Source organism: Maylandia zebra, linkage group LG14, assembly GCF_041146795.1.
Source record: "Maylandia zebra isolate NMK-2024a linkage group LG14, Mzebra_GT3a, whole genome shotgun sequence".
Lineage (NCBI taxonomy): Eukaryota > Metazoa > Chordata > Actinopteri > Cichliformes > Cichlidae > Maylandia > Maylandia zebra.
In genome coordinates, this window is record NC_135180.1 from 27,336,433 (window position 1) to 27,353,179 (window position 16,747).

The 16,747-nt window shown below is 41.9% G+C and overlaps 1 protein-coding gene across 3 annotated transcripts in view; it reads left to right on the top strand.

The window, feature by feature from the left end:
- The window catches only part of igsf9ba (immunoglobulin superfamily, member 9Ba), a 70,695-nt gene extending 54,828 nt beyond the window's left edge, over window positions 1-15,867 (top strand). The window contains exons 12-21 of one of the 3 annotated variants that reach the window (XM_076873286.1): window positions 1,320-1,443; window positions 2,705-2,880; window positions 5,493-5,719; window positions 5,937-6,021; window positions 6,099-6,260; window positions 6,592-6,637; window positions 7,452-7,538; window positions 8,260-9,885; window positions 15,098-15,228; window positions 15,313-15,867. In XM_076873286.1, the coding sequence (XP_076729401.1) occupies window positions 1,320-1,443; window positions 2,705-2,880; window positions 5,493-5,719; window positions 5,937-6,021; window positions 6,099-6,260; window positions 6,592-6,637; window positions 7,452-7,538; window positions 8,260-9,885; window positions 15,098-15,228; window positions 15,313-15,521 (2,873 nt within the window). In that variant the 3' untranslated portion in view covers window positions 15,522-15,867. Of the gene's footprint in view, window positions 1-1,319; window positions 1,444-2,704; window positions 2,881-5,492; window positions 5,720-5,936; window positions 6,022-6,098; window positions 6,261-6,591; window positions 6,638-7,451; window positions 7,539-8,259; window positions 9,886-11,430; window positions 11,477-15,097; window positions 15,231-15,312 lie in introns of those variants that run through there. The other 2 variants (XM_076873287.1, XM_004558128.5) reach the window with 2 other exon arrangements.
- The last annotated feature ends 880 nt before the right edge of the window (window positions 15,868-16,747 follow it).

Below are 16,747 nucleotides of genomic sequence, written 5' to 3' on the forward strand. Positions count from 1 at the left end.
ACCTTCACTGGAAAAAGCAAATGTCCTTAAACCTGTGTGTGCAAGCTGATGGTTCATCTCCTCTTTAGTCTGAAAGATGCAATTCCCATGTTTTCTGACAAGAATTTCACATTTTAAGTCATCTGAACAGTTTTCCACTTTGCCTCAGTTCATTTTAAATGAGCTTTGTCCCAAAGAAGACAGCGACATTTCTGCATCACGTTCACATGTGGATTCCTCTCTGAATGATAGAGCTCTTATCTGCATACATGGATGGTAATGTGCTCACAAAGAGTGATTTCTGAGCCCACACAGTGATTTCCATGACAGAATCATGCCTGTTTGTAATATACTGCTGTCTGATTGGGCATCCAATATAGATTTTTGGCCTTGTACACAGAGATTTCTCCAGATTCTCTGAGTTTATTGATGATATTATACTCTCTAAGATGCTCTTTTATACCCAACCATTAGCAACCTTCAAAACATGTCTAAGCTGTTTCCTAGCTATGTGTTGCCCCCATCTCAGCTCATCTCTTTTTTTAGATGTGTTGCTGCCATCAAATTCAAAACTAGCTAAAATGTTTAATAAAAAAGTTTTAAAAAAAATCAAAATATTAATGTAGTTTATCAAAGAAATGTTTAATATTTTTTAAAAACAGATGTGAGAGCTGTACAGGTAAATCATAAATTCTGTGAACTCTCCTCTGGTGAAAGCGAGCAGATCAGTAAGACTGACACCGTGGTCCATTGGCCTATTTTCCAAGGATTCATCACAGTGTTGCACAGCTGGCAACGTTCAGCTCGCCTCCATGTGACCAGCACTAAGCTGGCAGGTGTGGCAGGGTGGTGCAGACAGCTGTGCTCCTCCGACCACCCACAGGTCTCCCTTTTATCCCAGTGAGAACTAACTGGCTTCAGGCCACACTGCACAGCTGCTAGGCCTGTTTGGTGGGATGAGATGAGCTGCAGATAGCACTGCTGCACTTGAATTGCCTGACCTTACGCTGGTCACCACCTCAGCCAGCATCACATGATTTGCATAGAGCTGGCAGATGCATGACACAGCAACATTTGGAGGGTGAAAATAGCATAAATAGCATAAATAATTTGCGTCATTTACATTATTCGACTAAAACACAAATCATAGTAATTCAGGAACAGACAGTTATATGTATAAAATGTCAAAACAGTATTAGTATTTACAGAATTTCTATAGCTTAATCACTGCAAGTGATATTAAGTGATGTGTGGGTGTAAGATGTTATATTATAAGTAAATTAGTATGTGTGCATTATGAATTTATTCCCACTCTGTCTCTGTCTCTGTAAATCACTCAGGCACCAGCCCACACGCTCCTGGCAATATCCATGTACTGCCCTTAACAACCTCTGCTAATGTGTCCTGGGAACCAGGTTATGATGGCGGCTTCGAACAGACATTCTCTGTGTGGTATGGTCCAGTGTGAGTACTCTCACTTTACTTTAAATCAATGCCAGCAGTCTGCATAGATGCAGAAACAGATGGTAGCTGGAGGTAGACGCGTACGTCCGGATTAGTCGGAGCTCTTCTTCGCAAATTCAGTCAGACGCTCACAGCGGGATTTTTTTGACTTGAGGTATTTAGTGTATATAGATATAGATGTGCATAATTCATGGTGTGCACTGAGAACTTAATGGAGTGTCACTGCAGGAACACCAGATGGCATCACAAAAATTTAGAATATTTTTCCCTGTGTGCAAATCATTTATCCTGGTGTATCAGGAAAGACATTTGTTGACTGTAAACATGAAGACAAGGACATCACAGACATGAATATGTGAGTCACAGTCTGCAGTTGTGCCTCTGTAAGCGATACTGTAATTACATACTGAGCACATTTTTTAATGTCGAGCAAAACACATTATGGCTGAGTGGAGTGCAGTATTGTGGACACAATGAATACAATAAAACACAATAAAATAGCTGTGACTTACACAAGACTTACATGATAGAGAAATACACAAAGTATGTATTAATGTATCTTTAATTAACATAATATTTATCTTTTTATGCACAAAGAGGACATTTATAGTTTTTTTTAGTCTAACAGGAAAAATATTAAGACTTTTTTGGAAAAGAGTCTAAGAAAAAAGGCAAATTTATGTTTATCTGATGTTCTTTACATTTTTATTTTAAAAATTTCCCCCAGTTTCCAAGACTCTGGAAATCCAAATATTATGTATCTCACACTATTATAAAAAGGAAAAAATTCAGGTTTCCAGTTTATATTTAGGTTTTCCTTAAAACGATGCATATCAGGAACTGTTCTGTGCATTATTAGATTAAATTCTCATTTTTTGACTGAACTAGACCAGGCATATATATTTATGGAATAGGAAAAGTTGCTTACACCTCATGGGGCTGATGATGTGAACTGTTTCAGCTGCTCTCCACTTCTCTGGCAGGCTGTTCTAACAGCTCAGAGCTTGAAATTAAAGGCTGCCTCTCCCAAAGTTTTTCTCCTACGCGTTACAGTGTTTCAAAGAGTCGAGCCTGGAGGTTTCATAAATCGTAAGCATGTTAGATTGATCCGAGTCTCTAAAACGTTATAAAAGTTACTCTGTTTGGTGCGTCGCCTTTAAATTAGATGCAGCTTGTCATGTGACTGTTTATAGTTAATTAATCATTATAGATTTTCTCCTTCATAAGTTTCTCTTTGTCTGCTTTATTTCTCTGTCCGTAGGTCAAAGAAAATAGACTTCGGTCCTCATGACTGGCATTCGATGCCAGTTTCTGGTGCTCAGACCTGGTTGGTGGTGCCAGGGCTGGAGGCTGGGACAGAGTACCAGTTCAGTGTGTTGGCTCAAAACAAACTGGGCACGGGCCCATTCAGTGAAGTTGTGACAGTCACCACTGCAGGTGGGTACTGCTAATCAAAGGATGTTCCAGCCATGTTTGCTGCTTTTTGACTTCAGAATCAACCCGCTGAGTTGCACTGAGACACTATTTCTAATTTTAGACTATAACCAGACACAGTGTGGAATATACTGCCCTCTAGTGATGGTTAAACTCATCCTGTCCTATGCTTAGTTTTATTGTTTAAATGTGAATGCTGTATTCAGATTTCCAGATGAGATACAGTCCAATGTGATTTTGTATGTTTGTATGTGCTCATCTCCATCACCTTCAAAAGCTCAGAGCAACAAATTAAATGAAGAAATGCAGCCACAGTGGCTGTGTAGGTTTATTTAAGCCCTACTTTACAGTTCTTAAGCTTACTTTATTATGTAATGCAGGCTACCTTGTTGGTAGAGGTTGTTGGACATGATGACTGCCCACTAATCTGCATTTTAGTTACTTTTAATGTTATATTAGAAACACTCTGCAGTACAAAATGCAATAGTTACTTAGTGAGACTCTTTGTATGTTTTATTGTAGAAATGAAATGTATATTGAACCCGTAAGTTTATCCGTATCATCTAATTCAGAAATAATGGAAGTTACAAGAAAGATAGAGACACACTTGTGTTGTTTACATTTAAACTGTTAACAAATTGGTGTCACAAAGTTTTTTAGGAAGATTTCCAGACTGTAATAGTCATTACAGTCTGGAAACAGCTAATATGGATGTTAATTAATAATGTTAAACATGAGATCCTTCAGACACTTTGAATGGCCAGACAGGAAATGGAAGAAAAGCCGCAGGTGGTAAAGCCTTTGATAGATGTCAGCCAGAGGCATTTTTGATCTTGTGTAATAAATGTTTGCCTAAGGAGCAGCCTGCTTGTGAATTCAGCTACATGGGGCTAGTTTGAAGAGGATCTTGACTTGAAATATAGTGTTTTTGCTTTGTTTTGTTGTGTTTTTCAATATTACCTTATTAAGTGATCAGTTTCTAAGCAGTAAAGTGTTAAATTATAACAAGACTACAGTATTACTCTAAGGGAATTGTTTCTATTTATTCGTTTAAGCCAGCGGTCTGCAACCTTAACACCCAAAGAGCCATTGGGATTTGGTTTCCAAGCAAAAGAAAACACTGGGAGCCACAAATGCTTTTTGAAATCTAAAATGAAGATAACACTGTATATATTGTTTTTTACCTTTATGCTTTGTGTGTACAACTAAGGTGTGTTGCTTATGAAATCCATGAAGTGCTACAGAGAAAATTACATTTTATTTATGTTATTAACACATTTTGAACTCTTAAAGAAATATAACAAAAGGAAAGACACCCAGCTGAACTAAAAGGATCCATGTAGCAAACAAAAACTGTTATATCGCCTTTGGGCTTTTGGAGCCTTGACCTGATTTTTAAAAAATATTTGGAAAAAAAGCACTATGCTGCTGAAAAATGAAAAATAGATATTTGCAAAATTCTGCCTAAATATGTATTTTACCTGGTTAATGTGTGTGGCGGGGCGTGGTCTGCAGCGCCGCTGCAGGGGAGGCGCCTTAACATCTGTGCTCTCTCTGCTGTTGTGTTGGTGTGTGTCGGGCTGTGAGCTGCAAAGCTACAGCCGGCTGTATGCGTGCAGCAACCGTGTGTGAAAAGTGGTCAATAAAGAGATGCTAAAGAGCGTGTTCATGGAAACATCGTCGGGTCTGCCGTAGTATGTTTACAATGGGACTTCTGCTTCTGTGCAAATCGGGGCTTTACAAAGTCACTTTCATCTTTACGCAGGACTGTAAGCTGTCATCTGTGAGGCGTGAGCGGTGTTTGTTTTTAACATAGTTCACGGAGGAGAATAGCTGCTGACATAATGTGGATCCAAAGAGCCATAATTGGCCTACCTGGGGTTGAAAGTCTCGATAAATGCACGGCGTTTCGGCGGGTACACCGGCTTCAGCGAGTGTGACGCTTATTTTGAGCGATGAAAAAATAATAGAACGTAATTTTATTTTTATATTTCAATATCACAATAATCTTCCAATTTAGAACTACAAGTTAAAAAAGAACTAACATAAATAAAATACACTTCAGCTAAATACTTCTAATTTATTTTCACATTATGTGCACATACCCCTGGGTATGTGCACATAATGCCCATTGGATAATCCGGCCCAGATGGTGGGGGTACTTTTTGCCTCGTGAGCTCTGATTCGGCCTCACATTGCCAACTGTTTTCCTTCATTTAGCAAATGTTAAATGAGGTCTGCAAAGTTCTGACCTAATTCACACTCTCAGATGGAAACCAGTAGGCTTCTGCTGTTTAATACATTTCTCCACGACCTATAATGAAATATTTTGAGTTAACCAATCAGCTTTGATTAACCTAAGAAATGTAAGAAAAGTCAATGCTCTTTGTGTTGCTATTTCTGATTTCTTGGTAATCGTTACATCCAAAGTGTACTCTGATGCTCCATTGATGGAGGTCCCTGAATGGAGCCCATCCAGAGTTTTTATCTGGACCCTATCTAACTCTTTAAAAAAAAAAAATGCGATCGCACGAGCAACACCCTGTAACTTTTTTTGTTTGTTTGATTTTTTTCCCCCATTGAATACATTTTCATAATGCATGGTTGGTTCACAGGCTCTCCTCTGGGTACCCCAGAACCACTGGTGCTTCTTACTCCACCACGGTGCCTCACAGCCAATCGCACGCAGCACGGTGTCCTCCTCACGTGGCTCCCTCCAGCCAACCACTCCTCGCCCATCGACCGTTATATCATGGAGTTTCGCCTTGGGGAGAGGTGGGAGGTTCTGGATGACTTAATCCCTTCAACTGAGACCGAGCTCATAGCCAGAGACCTTGTTCAGGTCAGTATATGGAAATTTAGCTGTGTAACGTTGAATCCTAAGGAGTAGAAAAGTAGTACTTTTTTGTCAATCCAATTAAGGAAAAGTAGCTCCTCTTTGGTATGCAAACAGTTATAAATAAGAAGCTGCTTTCAATATATCATGTGCAGCAAGACAATGCCTTATAGTCTGAGCACAATACCCTGCATTGCAGCGCATCTCTGCATCTCTCTGACAGGAGTCCTGGTATGAATTTCGAGTAATGGCCGTTATGGATGACCTGATCAGCGAGAGCAGCAATGTTGTGGGAGTTTCTAGCACAGGTGAGTGTCTTTGTGCTCGGCCCTTATGAATAATCTATTTTTAAGTTGTTACTCCATATCTCCTTTTATGCTCTCAGATCCCTTCCCTGCTCCAGAGTTGCCCGATGAGGGTTTGGCGCGACCTGTGGTGGCAGGAGTCGTGGCAACTATCTGTTTTCTGGCAGCGGCGGTACTGTTCAGCACTCTAGCAGCTTGCTTTGTCAACAAGCAACACCGTCGCAAACTCAAGCGCAAACCAGGTTAGTCTCCTCTTTCACTTAAATTTACATAGATTAGGTAAAAGTTCATGTTTGACCATGGATGGGTTTATCAATGGGCTCAGAGGCACAAAGAAAAACACAAAGCAAGCACAAAGAGATAAAAAATGACAACAAAGAGTAGCTAAGAAGTAAATTGTTTGCAGTTGTTTTTGGTCTTTTTCAGTCTGTCTTGCTTTTTGTTTTGCTGGGCGGGGGTCCTTTATCGTCTGCGCCCAGAAGCTCATTGTCTCATAATTCATCCCTGTGACTGACTTTTACCTGTGGTGTTCATTAGAGAAAATCCTAAACTTAAATGTGTTTGTCCTCTCAGATCCTCCCTTGTCGGTGACACACTTCAGGAAAAGCATTGAGTCGCCGTAAGTAAAGCTACCCCAGAGCCTCTCCTGTCTGCTAGAGGTCGCCACTACTGTTCGTCCTCTCTTACACCTGTTATAACTATCTGTACCCTTGCATGCTGTGACAAGTCATACACGTTAACATTAAATAATACTCAGTTCTGACCTGTCACCTGAAAATACCTTTTGGAGCCTACTGGGAAGAATTGATTTTTACCCTCAGCATGTTTTCTCCAGTGCTTTTAAACAACAAGTCAGTATCTAACATGGTATATCTGAGGAAAGTCTTGAAAATGAACCAAAAAAAACCCCATTGATGACATGATTGGGCTTCTTGGTAGGTGTAAAAGAACATGAACAGTAGCAACCTCTAGCGGATCACGGGAAAAATTAAGGAGAGTTCAAAGCAGCAAAGTCTGCATTTTAAGCACATTACCCAGAGTGCTCAAGCTGCAGTATGTGTATTGATTTTTGATCCATCTGTATTCTTTAACACTGTCTGCTTTCTGCATGATTCTCAGTGTTTAATGATGCTGTTTCTTTGTACAGTATCAGCTACACGTGTGTACCTGTCTGTCTGTATATCTTGTGTACATGTATGACTGCATTTCAATCTCAAAAGAAGCTCCTTTCTGACTCTAATCTGTGTAAATCCCATTGCAGAGTAAATGTATGTTTGCTTGTGACTTTAAAACCTAAAACATCAGTATCAGATTACTTCTTTCTATTTTTTCATGAAATGGTCCAGGCTGCTCAGGGAGTTTACACTTAGTCCTTCCAGCAAGTAGCATAGTTAAAGATGAACCAGGCCCGTGTCGTTTGTTTCCCATCGCAGGCCTCCTCTCACCCCCTTGCCAGGGGTAGAGCCCTGCTGGGACGAGCCTGCCAGGAGCAGTTTCTTGCCCCCGCCGGCCAGCCCCCTGTGAGTGCCTGCCTGCACCAAAATACAGAGTGTGCTGCACTGCACTGGCTTGGCTGCATGGTTAATGCATTGCATAGAAATGATTAGCTCACAGTGATTATTTGTAGTTGTAGGGGTGCCTACTATTTGCATGCACAGACTTCCATGCACCATACAGGGATTAAATTGCACTAGCTCAGCTGCATGTACAGTACAGTACTGTGTATATGCACTCACATTCTAATTGATGTCTACCCGATGCATTCAGTGACCCAGTACAGTAAGTGTCGAGTATGCTGCTCCTGGTGTGGGCAAATGAGGCCTGGTTAGATGTCATCTGCTTTCCACACATCACCATTTGGTGCAGCATATGGAAATTGGTCTCACGTCTGCTCAAGAAGATGTAGACTCAGTAGATCTGTGATACGGTTGTCATGGTTGCGTTGTTGGCTTTTCTCTCATCCCGTCACTCTTTGGTTCATTAGCTGCAGCCCCTATCAGGAGTCTGCTGCCGCCATAAACTGGCCATTATACCGTAATGAAGTTCATTATGGCTGCCTTGATCGAGCGCTTTGGCTTTCTACTGTGTCATCTGTTTACAAACCGCAATCATATCAGTTTATTTCAAGTATCAGAGATTTTTGGGGATTTGTTTTAAAATACTCCTACCACTATCCGCTTCATCTGTTATGTGTTAAATTAAGCCAGCGTTCTGTGTCTGCATTTTTATTTTTTTTATCAGGTTATCATCGGGGAAGATAAGTCCAGAGAGCTCCCCTCCATCTCGGCCCCGTTCTCTTTCGTCGGAGGGTTCCCACGGTCCGGGCCTGTATGTCAGGAAGCTCCCGAGTCCTCAGAGAGAAAAAGAAAAAGAGCTCTCCTTCTACAAGAAAACCAAGCGTGCCATAGCCAGCAAGAAATACAGTGTGTCCAAACATGAGGCAGAGGTCACCACGCCTATTGAGCTGATAAGCCGTGGCCCCGATGGCCGTTTCGTCATGGAGACCAGCCCACCTCCCCGCCGCATCCAGGGCTTCCCCTTCGCAGAGGAGTCTGACATGTACCCTGAGTTCCGGCAGTCCGATGAGGAGAATGATTTTGACCCAGGGCCTCTGCCGCCCATCATGCCCACGCTGCGGCCCCAGCTCTCCCCAACGTCCTCGAGCCTGGAGTCAACGCAGCCCCCCACCTACAGCCCCCGCCTACACAGGCCCATGGAAGGTATGAGCTTTGCAGAGGGCAGTGCACTTCACGCCTCAGGGCAGGCCCCGGCCTCCCGCTACAGGGGCTTTCCCCAAGGCCCATTCTATGGGTATCTAGGCAGCCGCGCTGAATCAGGGATTCCACCACCATTCTACATGCCTGACATCAGCCCACGTAGCTCCGCTCTATCCTCACCCCCAGGCACCGCCGAGGGGCCCTTTGGTTACCCCTCCATCCCCGAGGAGAGTGGAGAGATGGAGCACCATCAGTACACTGCCTCTGGCCATTCTCTGTCTCACACACACAGCCCTCCTTCTCGCTCACCTGAAAGCTGGCAGCCTCATGAGTTACCCTTCCTGGGTCTAGAAGGTCCACGGTTCATATATCCACCTCACCATCCGTTACATCACCCCCAGGACCTCCCTGACCCACCCCCATATCCTCCTCACTCTCTCCCTCCCAGTCGCCTGCACCTCCCACACCTAAAGGATCCAATAAGCCCCGGACTCCTGCAGCTGGAGGTTCCTGTGGCTCCCCCAGGCAGAGACAGGCCCCCAGGGCCTCCGGTTAGGCGTTTAGCTATGCAACAGGCCCAGAGTCTCGGCCAGCTCAGACACACGGCCCACGGTGTGGGTGTACCAGTGTTGCCTTACCCTGACCCGGCAGTCCGTGCAGGGAGCCCAAGCACAGCCCCCAGTAGTAGCCCTCAGTCCTGGCTCAGCCCGAGGGCGGGGCGCCGGGCAGACCCCAGCCTACCCCCACTAGTACTCCAACCCTCCCGCCTCTCTCCACTCTCCCAGAGCCCACTTAGCACCCAGCCGGGTTCCCCAGATATTCTTGTAAGGCCTCCTCCGCGCCCCAGCATCCTCCGCACCTCTCGGTCTCTGGAGATGCCTGAGATCACCCTGCAGCCCTCGGCTACTGTCAGTTTCTCTCGGAGGTCCTCCCTGACCGCCTCTCCTACTCAGAGCCAGGGCGCCAAGCAACCCAGCCCCAGTTACCACGCCCACATGTCCTATGCCTCCACTGCAGCCAGTTACCCCTCCCAATCCCCCTCTCCCCCTCCGGAGGGCAGGGATGTTTTCGGGCAGAGGCCATCCCAGAGAAGGACAGAGGAGGAGATGCTACCCTCAGAGCCCTCCCAGCTCCAGATATCAGCCTCAGGGTAGGTGATCCATTGCAGTAGAGAATAGTCACACATTTTTTAAGGAGGAGACTTTTCGTCTGCTCGCTAAATATCCTCAGTATCACTTTGATGTTTCCATTAAGAAGTAATTAAGATGCATATTGTACTTTAATATGCAGAAGGCATGTAATTGCATTTAGCACACATTGTCTCAGTTCATTAAAAATGATCTAAACATTAACATTGAATAGCATGTGAAAGCTCAGTGTGATTTTAAGATCATGTATTTTTGTATATAGTACTGATGGCTCGTAATCAATAGAATCGATGAAATATTGATCATAATTCAAACTTAAATCAACTTTAAAAGCCATTTTTTCTGTTTCCCATGTTGAATCTAAAATCTTTGAGTTAAAGTATTTTAAAAACTGAGTATAAATTATATTAAATCGGGTCGGTTTATGAAACTAGTGTTTATAGGTTTAACCTCAACAATTTACTGTACATTTAATGAACAATTACATTTATTATTTATACCATTATTCTGTCACCTTCCAGACTATTTATTCATGGATAATAAATTGCTTACTTATTCATAACTCAACCAATATTAGAGCTAGTAGCTTATAGCCGCTTGTAGCAGAACACTTTTCTTCTTTGTTGAAGAAGATTGAAATTGTAAAAGTCTATATTGTAGCTTAGCGATGGAAAGAAAGTGTAAAACAAAGCAGTTGGTAGTTTGTACACATTTAGTAGTTGACACATACTCATTGTGTTATGTTATTCATTAACTTTCGCTTCTTGCTCATAAACTAATAAGATTGTTTTAAAAAGAATTAGTAAACAATTTATAAACAAATAATGAAGCCATAATCTCAACTTATCAATACTTTATAAGGATGGATAACAAACCATCTGGTCTATAGTTATACAGTTGGATGAGTTGTATTTATAATAGTAAAGTCATAAATAGAAGGCTCTGTGTCTGTCACTTGATCATAAAAAGTAAGATGTTAAATATATCCTGAGACTCCCACTTTTCTAGAAGGTCCAAAATTGGAGCGCTAAAGAGGCAAACGAAGTGTTTTGAGGAAGATGACTTGGCAAAATAGTTCACTTTAATCCGATGTATTGCAGAGTGATTTATTAACCATTAAATTAATATATTCAAAAATAATTAGTGTCAAGTTATAAGGCATATAACATATAATGGCTGCATTATTAGAAAGTGGCATCCGTAAGGATAAAAACCGACTAACCCGCTTAAATAGAACAATAGATTTTTTTTCTCGTAGTATTGGTAGATCAGTGGCTGAGCACATTTACTACATAAAGGAGGAAATGTTATGCTTTACACCCACATTTAAACACATCTACACCCCGTAGAGTTTCTTTACTGCACACACTCCTGTGGCCCCTCACACCCACCTCACTACCCTAGAAGCTACAATCACATGGTAGCTAAAGCCATGCAGCAGAGACTCGCTCCTGCACTATCACTGGCCTTTAAGGGAAAGTAGCTTATAGGGCTGCTGCTTTTTAGAGGGTAAGGGTCTTACCTGATTTGTTTTTGATTGATCTCAGCTATCTGGGCAGCGTTGTTGTGACCCGGTCCCCTACGCCGCAATAGGTAAGGGTCGGACCCATGTCTGAGAGGGGAGGGGTCAGCAGGGGGAGGGCTCTAATCACTCTCTCCTTTAAAGGGGAATCGCTTTGGGTTGTGCCTCTGTGCTGGATTCAAGTGAAGTGCAACTAATGGTAATAATGACTGCAGGACACATTTGTCAATACAGTTTCAAGGCAGAGTAAGCCTGCTGTGGTGTAGGCTACAGTAATTAGGCTTGTGAGCAAGCAGGAGGAGTGGTTTTGGATTGTGGAGAAGCATTTGATTTTGTCCTTTTCATTGTTTGAACGCAGACATGTTTCCCTGCACTAAAAAAAAAAAGAAAAAGCCTTGAATCAATAGAGGACGCACATGAATGATAGACTGGAGTATTCCCCTTTAAAGTTTTGTTCCATGTGCAAAATGCCATGCATGCATTCTCTAAACTTCTCTCTACAACCAAACAAATAACAACAATTCTCAAACTAAATTCTTTGTCACATTTGTTGTCCTGAGTGCTTTCGTTTTTTCTGTCATGTGACTGTTTTTAATGGCCATTTCCTCTTCCTGTCATGTGACTTGTTCTTTAACGGCCATTTCCTCTACCTGCCATCTCCTCCCGTCAGCATGGTGAAGCCTCTGTACGCAGTGTTCATGTTTCTGAAAGTGTGCTGTATAGTGTTTATGTCTATGGAAATGAGCAATATTTTAACACTGTTGCCTCGGCACACAGTTTATGTGATGATAATGGAAATGTTCTCTAACTGTCCAGGACTGTTGCAATTCTCCGATTTGTCTCCCCCTCTCTGCTAATGGCTCTCAATCTTTCTCTCCACAGTGACAAATGATGGACAGCATCTCTAAAGCTTTGTGTTCCCATGCCTTTTGAAACAATACATGTTTGGCGCGACAACCTGACTTAATGAAAGCATTAAGTCAGGTTCGACGCTGTTTGCATTCAGTTCTTTGAAAGGCAAAGAGCCAACAGTGAGCCTCGTGAACACAAGCTTAACTTTTTGTGAGGTTATTGGACTTTTTTTTATTTAACTTTATTGCATCTTTCTATGAGAGAGATGGACAACAAAAGTACAACAAGCGTATTCCAGTACGAGGTAAAACTGCTTCTAAGCAGACCACTGGAAGTGAGGATACCTTAACGTGATGTGATTACTTTGTGCTGATTAATTAATTATTTTCATTCAACTTCGCATGCATCACTCATGAAATGAAAATAGTTCTCAAGGTTTCAGGAACACCTTCCTGTGTGTTTTCTGGTTTCTGGTTTTTTGAAATGTGCAGAACTTTCATGTTAGGATGCAGAGCAATCAGAGAAATGCAGAGTACATAAATGGACTGCAGGGGTTGGCAACCTTTTTTTATGATGATAAGTTTGACCTCATCTACAATTTTATAATATTATATGCACAATTTGGGTTGCAAAATTATAGCCATAGCTGCGATGCAGCTGACTAATAAGTAAAATACAGAAATTTTCCCAGTAATTAAGTAAGCAACAGTTAGTGTGGACAGAGGCAAGTGTTAAAGGAATTAATTAAAGCCTCTTTTATGTAATCATCTTCTCTGACTTTGAGTTGAAAACAGGGGTGTCAAGCATAAGGACTGGGGGCCAGAATCGGCCCGTTAAAGACTCCAATTTGGCCCTCTTGAGAATGTAAAGGAGTGTATAGATTTTGAACTTCTAACTGGCTTTTCCTATTGACAAAGATCTTCCCATGTCCATTCATACTGTACTAAAGCAACTAAGGAATAAATAAACATTTAAATAACAGAGAAAACTCAATTCACTTTTATTTATATAGCCCCAAATTGCAACATCAGGGAAAACTCCCTTTCAACAGGAAGAAGCATCCAGTAGAGGCAGGCTCAGGGAAAGACGGCCATCTGACGGGGTGGGGGGAGGAAGACAGGACAAAGACATGATGTGGAATAATATTAAAAATAGATTAATAATAACTAATGCAGAGTGGTGTATAAACATATAGTGAGTGAAAAAAAGGGTGAGTGAGGAGTAACAGTCAGTGCATCATGGGAAGCCCTCAGCAACCTAGACCTATTGCAGCATAACTAAAGAAGGATTTGGGGTCGTGTGATCGAACCGTAACTATAAGTTTTATCAAAAAGAAATGTTTTAAGTCGAGCTGGTTCCACAGAAGAGGGCCTTGAAGCGGAAAGCTCTGCTCCCCATTCTGTGTTTAAATACTCACAAATAATCCAGCAGTGGAAGAACACAGTGCTGCATTCGGGTGAAATGGTACCATAAGGTCTTTAAGATAAGATTGGGCCTGATTATTCAAGACGTTGTATGTGATGAAAATTTTTTTAAATTTGATTCTGGGTTTAACAGGGAGCCAATGAAGTGAAGCCAGTATGGAAGAAATATCCTGTCTCTTTCTAGTCCCTGTCAGTACTCTTGCTACAGGATAGAAATTTCTGTGAATTAACAGAAAAAAACTTTATTACATTACATTTTATAATTCCAGGGAAATGAGCTACCAGACCTTTTTCTGTAATTTTACCCATTAATTTCTTTCAATTTAAGCCCAATTTGCACTTACTAAATCAGCATTTCTGTGTCATGCACTTGAAGATATCTGAGGGACAGGGGAGGATTGTATGGCAGCCTAAAGACCTCTCAGCATGAACTGTATGGTGCTTGTAAAGTCACATTACCATGTCAGCAAGTCTTTTGCTGATTCACCAAAACAAGATAACAAGAAGCCCTTTTATTAGTAACGTTTAGCAACAGGGCAACCGCCAATTACACATTATATTTAAGGCACACATTTCTTCAGCCCACAGCTGAACACGTTTGAAAAAGTGACCCCAAATTTTGATTGGTAGTTTGTATTTTCTGAACCATTGTCCGTCTCACGGGCCACTACTTGAAAACGAGATTGTGTGCTGACGCAGGTGACGGTCAGAGGTTGCCGACCCCTGAACCTACGGTCTAGTAAAAATAGCGCTAATAGAGAATTTTGTACAATTTTTTTAGACGACTTCATTGGTACAGGAACTGTCAAGTTCCAGAAATTATTTTCATTTTATGAGTTTTATACAGCAAAGAGGCCAATATTGCTCGCATTTCTGAAGCAGTCACTATTTAAAGACCCAAATGTTAAAGCGAAAGCTTGCTGTAAACTTAGCACGTTTCTTTTATAGTTTTGTCTCTAAGACTCGATGAAATCCCAGATTTTAAAGAGTGTTATTCCACCAAAATCAGAAGAAAATGAACTGATTGAATGAATTGAATTTGAGAACAAATACACTTTAATTATAAATCCCAGAGTGGGTCTTTAACATAATGATTGTTTAAGAAAAACAAATGTATAGCCAATAATTCACCAACTCCACTGCCACCTTAAGTCAACTATTCTTTCTTTCTCTTTTTCGTTCTCTTTCTTTCTTTGTATCTAACTTTTCTCATCCATCACCGCAGATAGAAAGTGGAAATTCATCATCTTAGTGAAAGGGCTCTCAGTAGAAGTTCAAGAGCTCATCAAATCATATGATAGCACCTTCTGGAAATAGAAATGAAAGTGCCATTTTGTCTGTTCTCTCTGAGACGTGACCGAACACGACTGTTGGATTAATCCAGAACAATGTGTGCTGTGTCTTTCATCTTCTCAGGGAACCTCTAGGTGCGTCTAGCGATACTGCCGGGTCTGAGAGCTTACCAGCACTGCTACAACACTGTATTACTAAAGCCAAGGGAGTGGCTGCCAACAACAATAACAACACAACCTCCGGAAGGAGAACAGGTTTGTCTGACGATCGGAGAGCAGCCACAAAAGATTACCGATCAAACGGCCGTCCTGTGTATGAGTCCTTTGCCTCTCTTTCAGGTGCGTCTCTCTCTCAGACCCAGCAGCAATCTCAGACACCCCAAGAGGGAGAGGATCTTAACCTCCCGAGAAAGAGGAAAAAGCAAAACAAGAAGAACCCCTATCTCTATTTGACCTCCTTCCTGCGCCGCAGGCAGTTCGAGGAGGACCAGACAGGCATTCTGGCCAGTGCAGACTCAGAGGGCCCAAATTATGGGACTCTACGCTGACCCGTGTGCCCAACAAGCCATTGGACTCGACTAAACTGACCACCCCTGAGAAATCCCACCTCAGCACGTCCTGCTCTACCCAAATATCAAACGAATACCTTTCTTATAATCCTTAAAAAGTTAATCTGCGTTTCGGGGAGTGGGAACCATTGAGCTGAATACTCCGGGGTTGGAAGACAAGAACAATGGCTTTTCCGGGTTGTCACTGCAACTTGTCTTTGAGGAATTTCACTTGAAAATGCTCTGAAAATATATAATGTATATAAATAGTAAAACAAGGGAATTAAGCTTCCTCCTACAGTAATAAAAAAATGTGTTGGTTGAGTATGTCACAACACGTTCAAGATTTTTCACTCACTGGTCATTGAGGGGTCCATATCTTTAGGTTTTTCAGTGATACAGCGTACTGTTAAGCCTGGTGCGTCCTCGGACAGGGACATGAGTCTACCTTTCCTACAATACAAATAGATTCAGTATTTAAACACAGGGTTCTTACCACAAATATACCTCAGAGTAAACGCAGATTTGCTGTAATTCTTGTGGTATACTGTACGTACTTGACCTTTTTACATATGGATAAAAAGGTTTATATCACACGCCACTCTCATTCTCTCAAACGGATAATATGGCCTAACTTTATCTACTTTAGAAGCTTTTTATTACCAGTAAAAGCTAGCATATTGTGTTTGTTTTGATTTGTGACCCGATGCCAACAATTAGAGGAAGGCGTCTTCATTTTACTGCGCGATGGTTCAAGTGTGTTTACAGCACTGCGGCGCTGCGTTAAGACAAAGATCATAACCTTCACGAGATCGCTCAAACTAACTTGGGACTCAGATGCTCAGCGGAGGTTGGACTTGAAGGGTCAGAGGGACGGGGGTGACAAATTGTGAACTGTACTGTATGTATTTCATTATTAAGGAAATCATTTGTGGAACGCGGCACAGCTCGAGGTGCCTTTTTGTTTTTGCCTTGTATTTATCTGTTGTGTTTGCTTATTTTTTCGAACATAAACTGCCTTTTTCTTCGCCTTCTCACGCTTCTCTCACTGTAGGAGTGAGGGAGTCCGATAGCGTGTGTGTGTGTGTGTGTGTGGTTTTACTTTTTCTGCCAAGGACTCACGAGAGAAATCGCTACGGAAGATGCATGAACACTTGTTTTCTTTTAACATGGGCTTGTGCTTCAACTGTGTATATCCAAATAATAGGATAGAACCAGATTAAAAC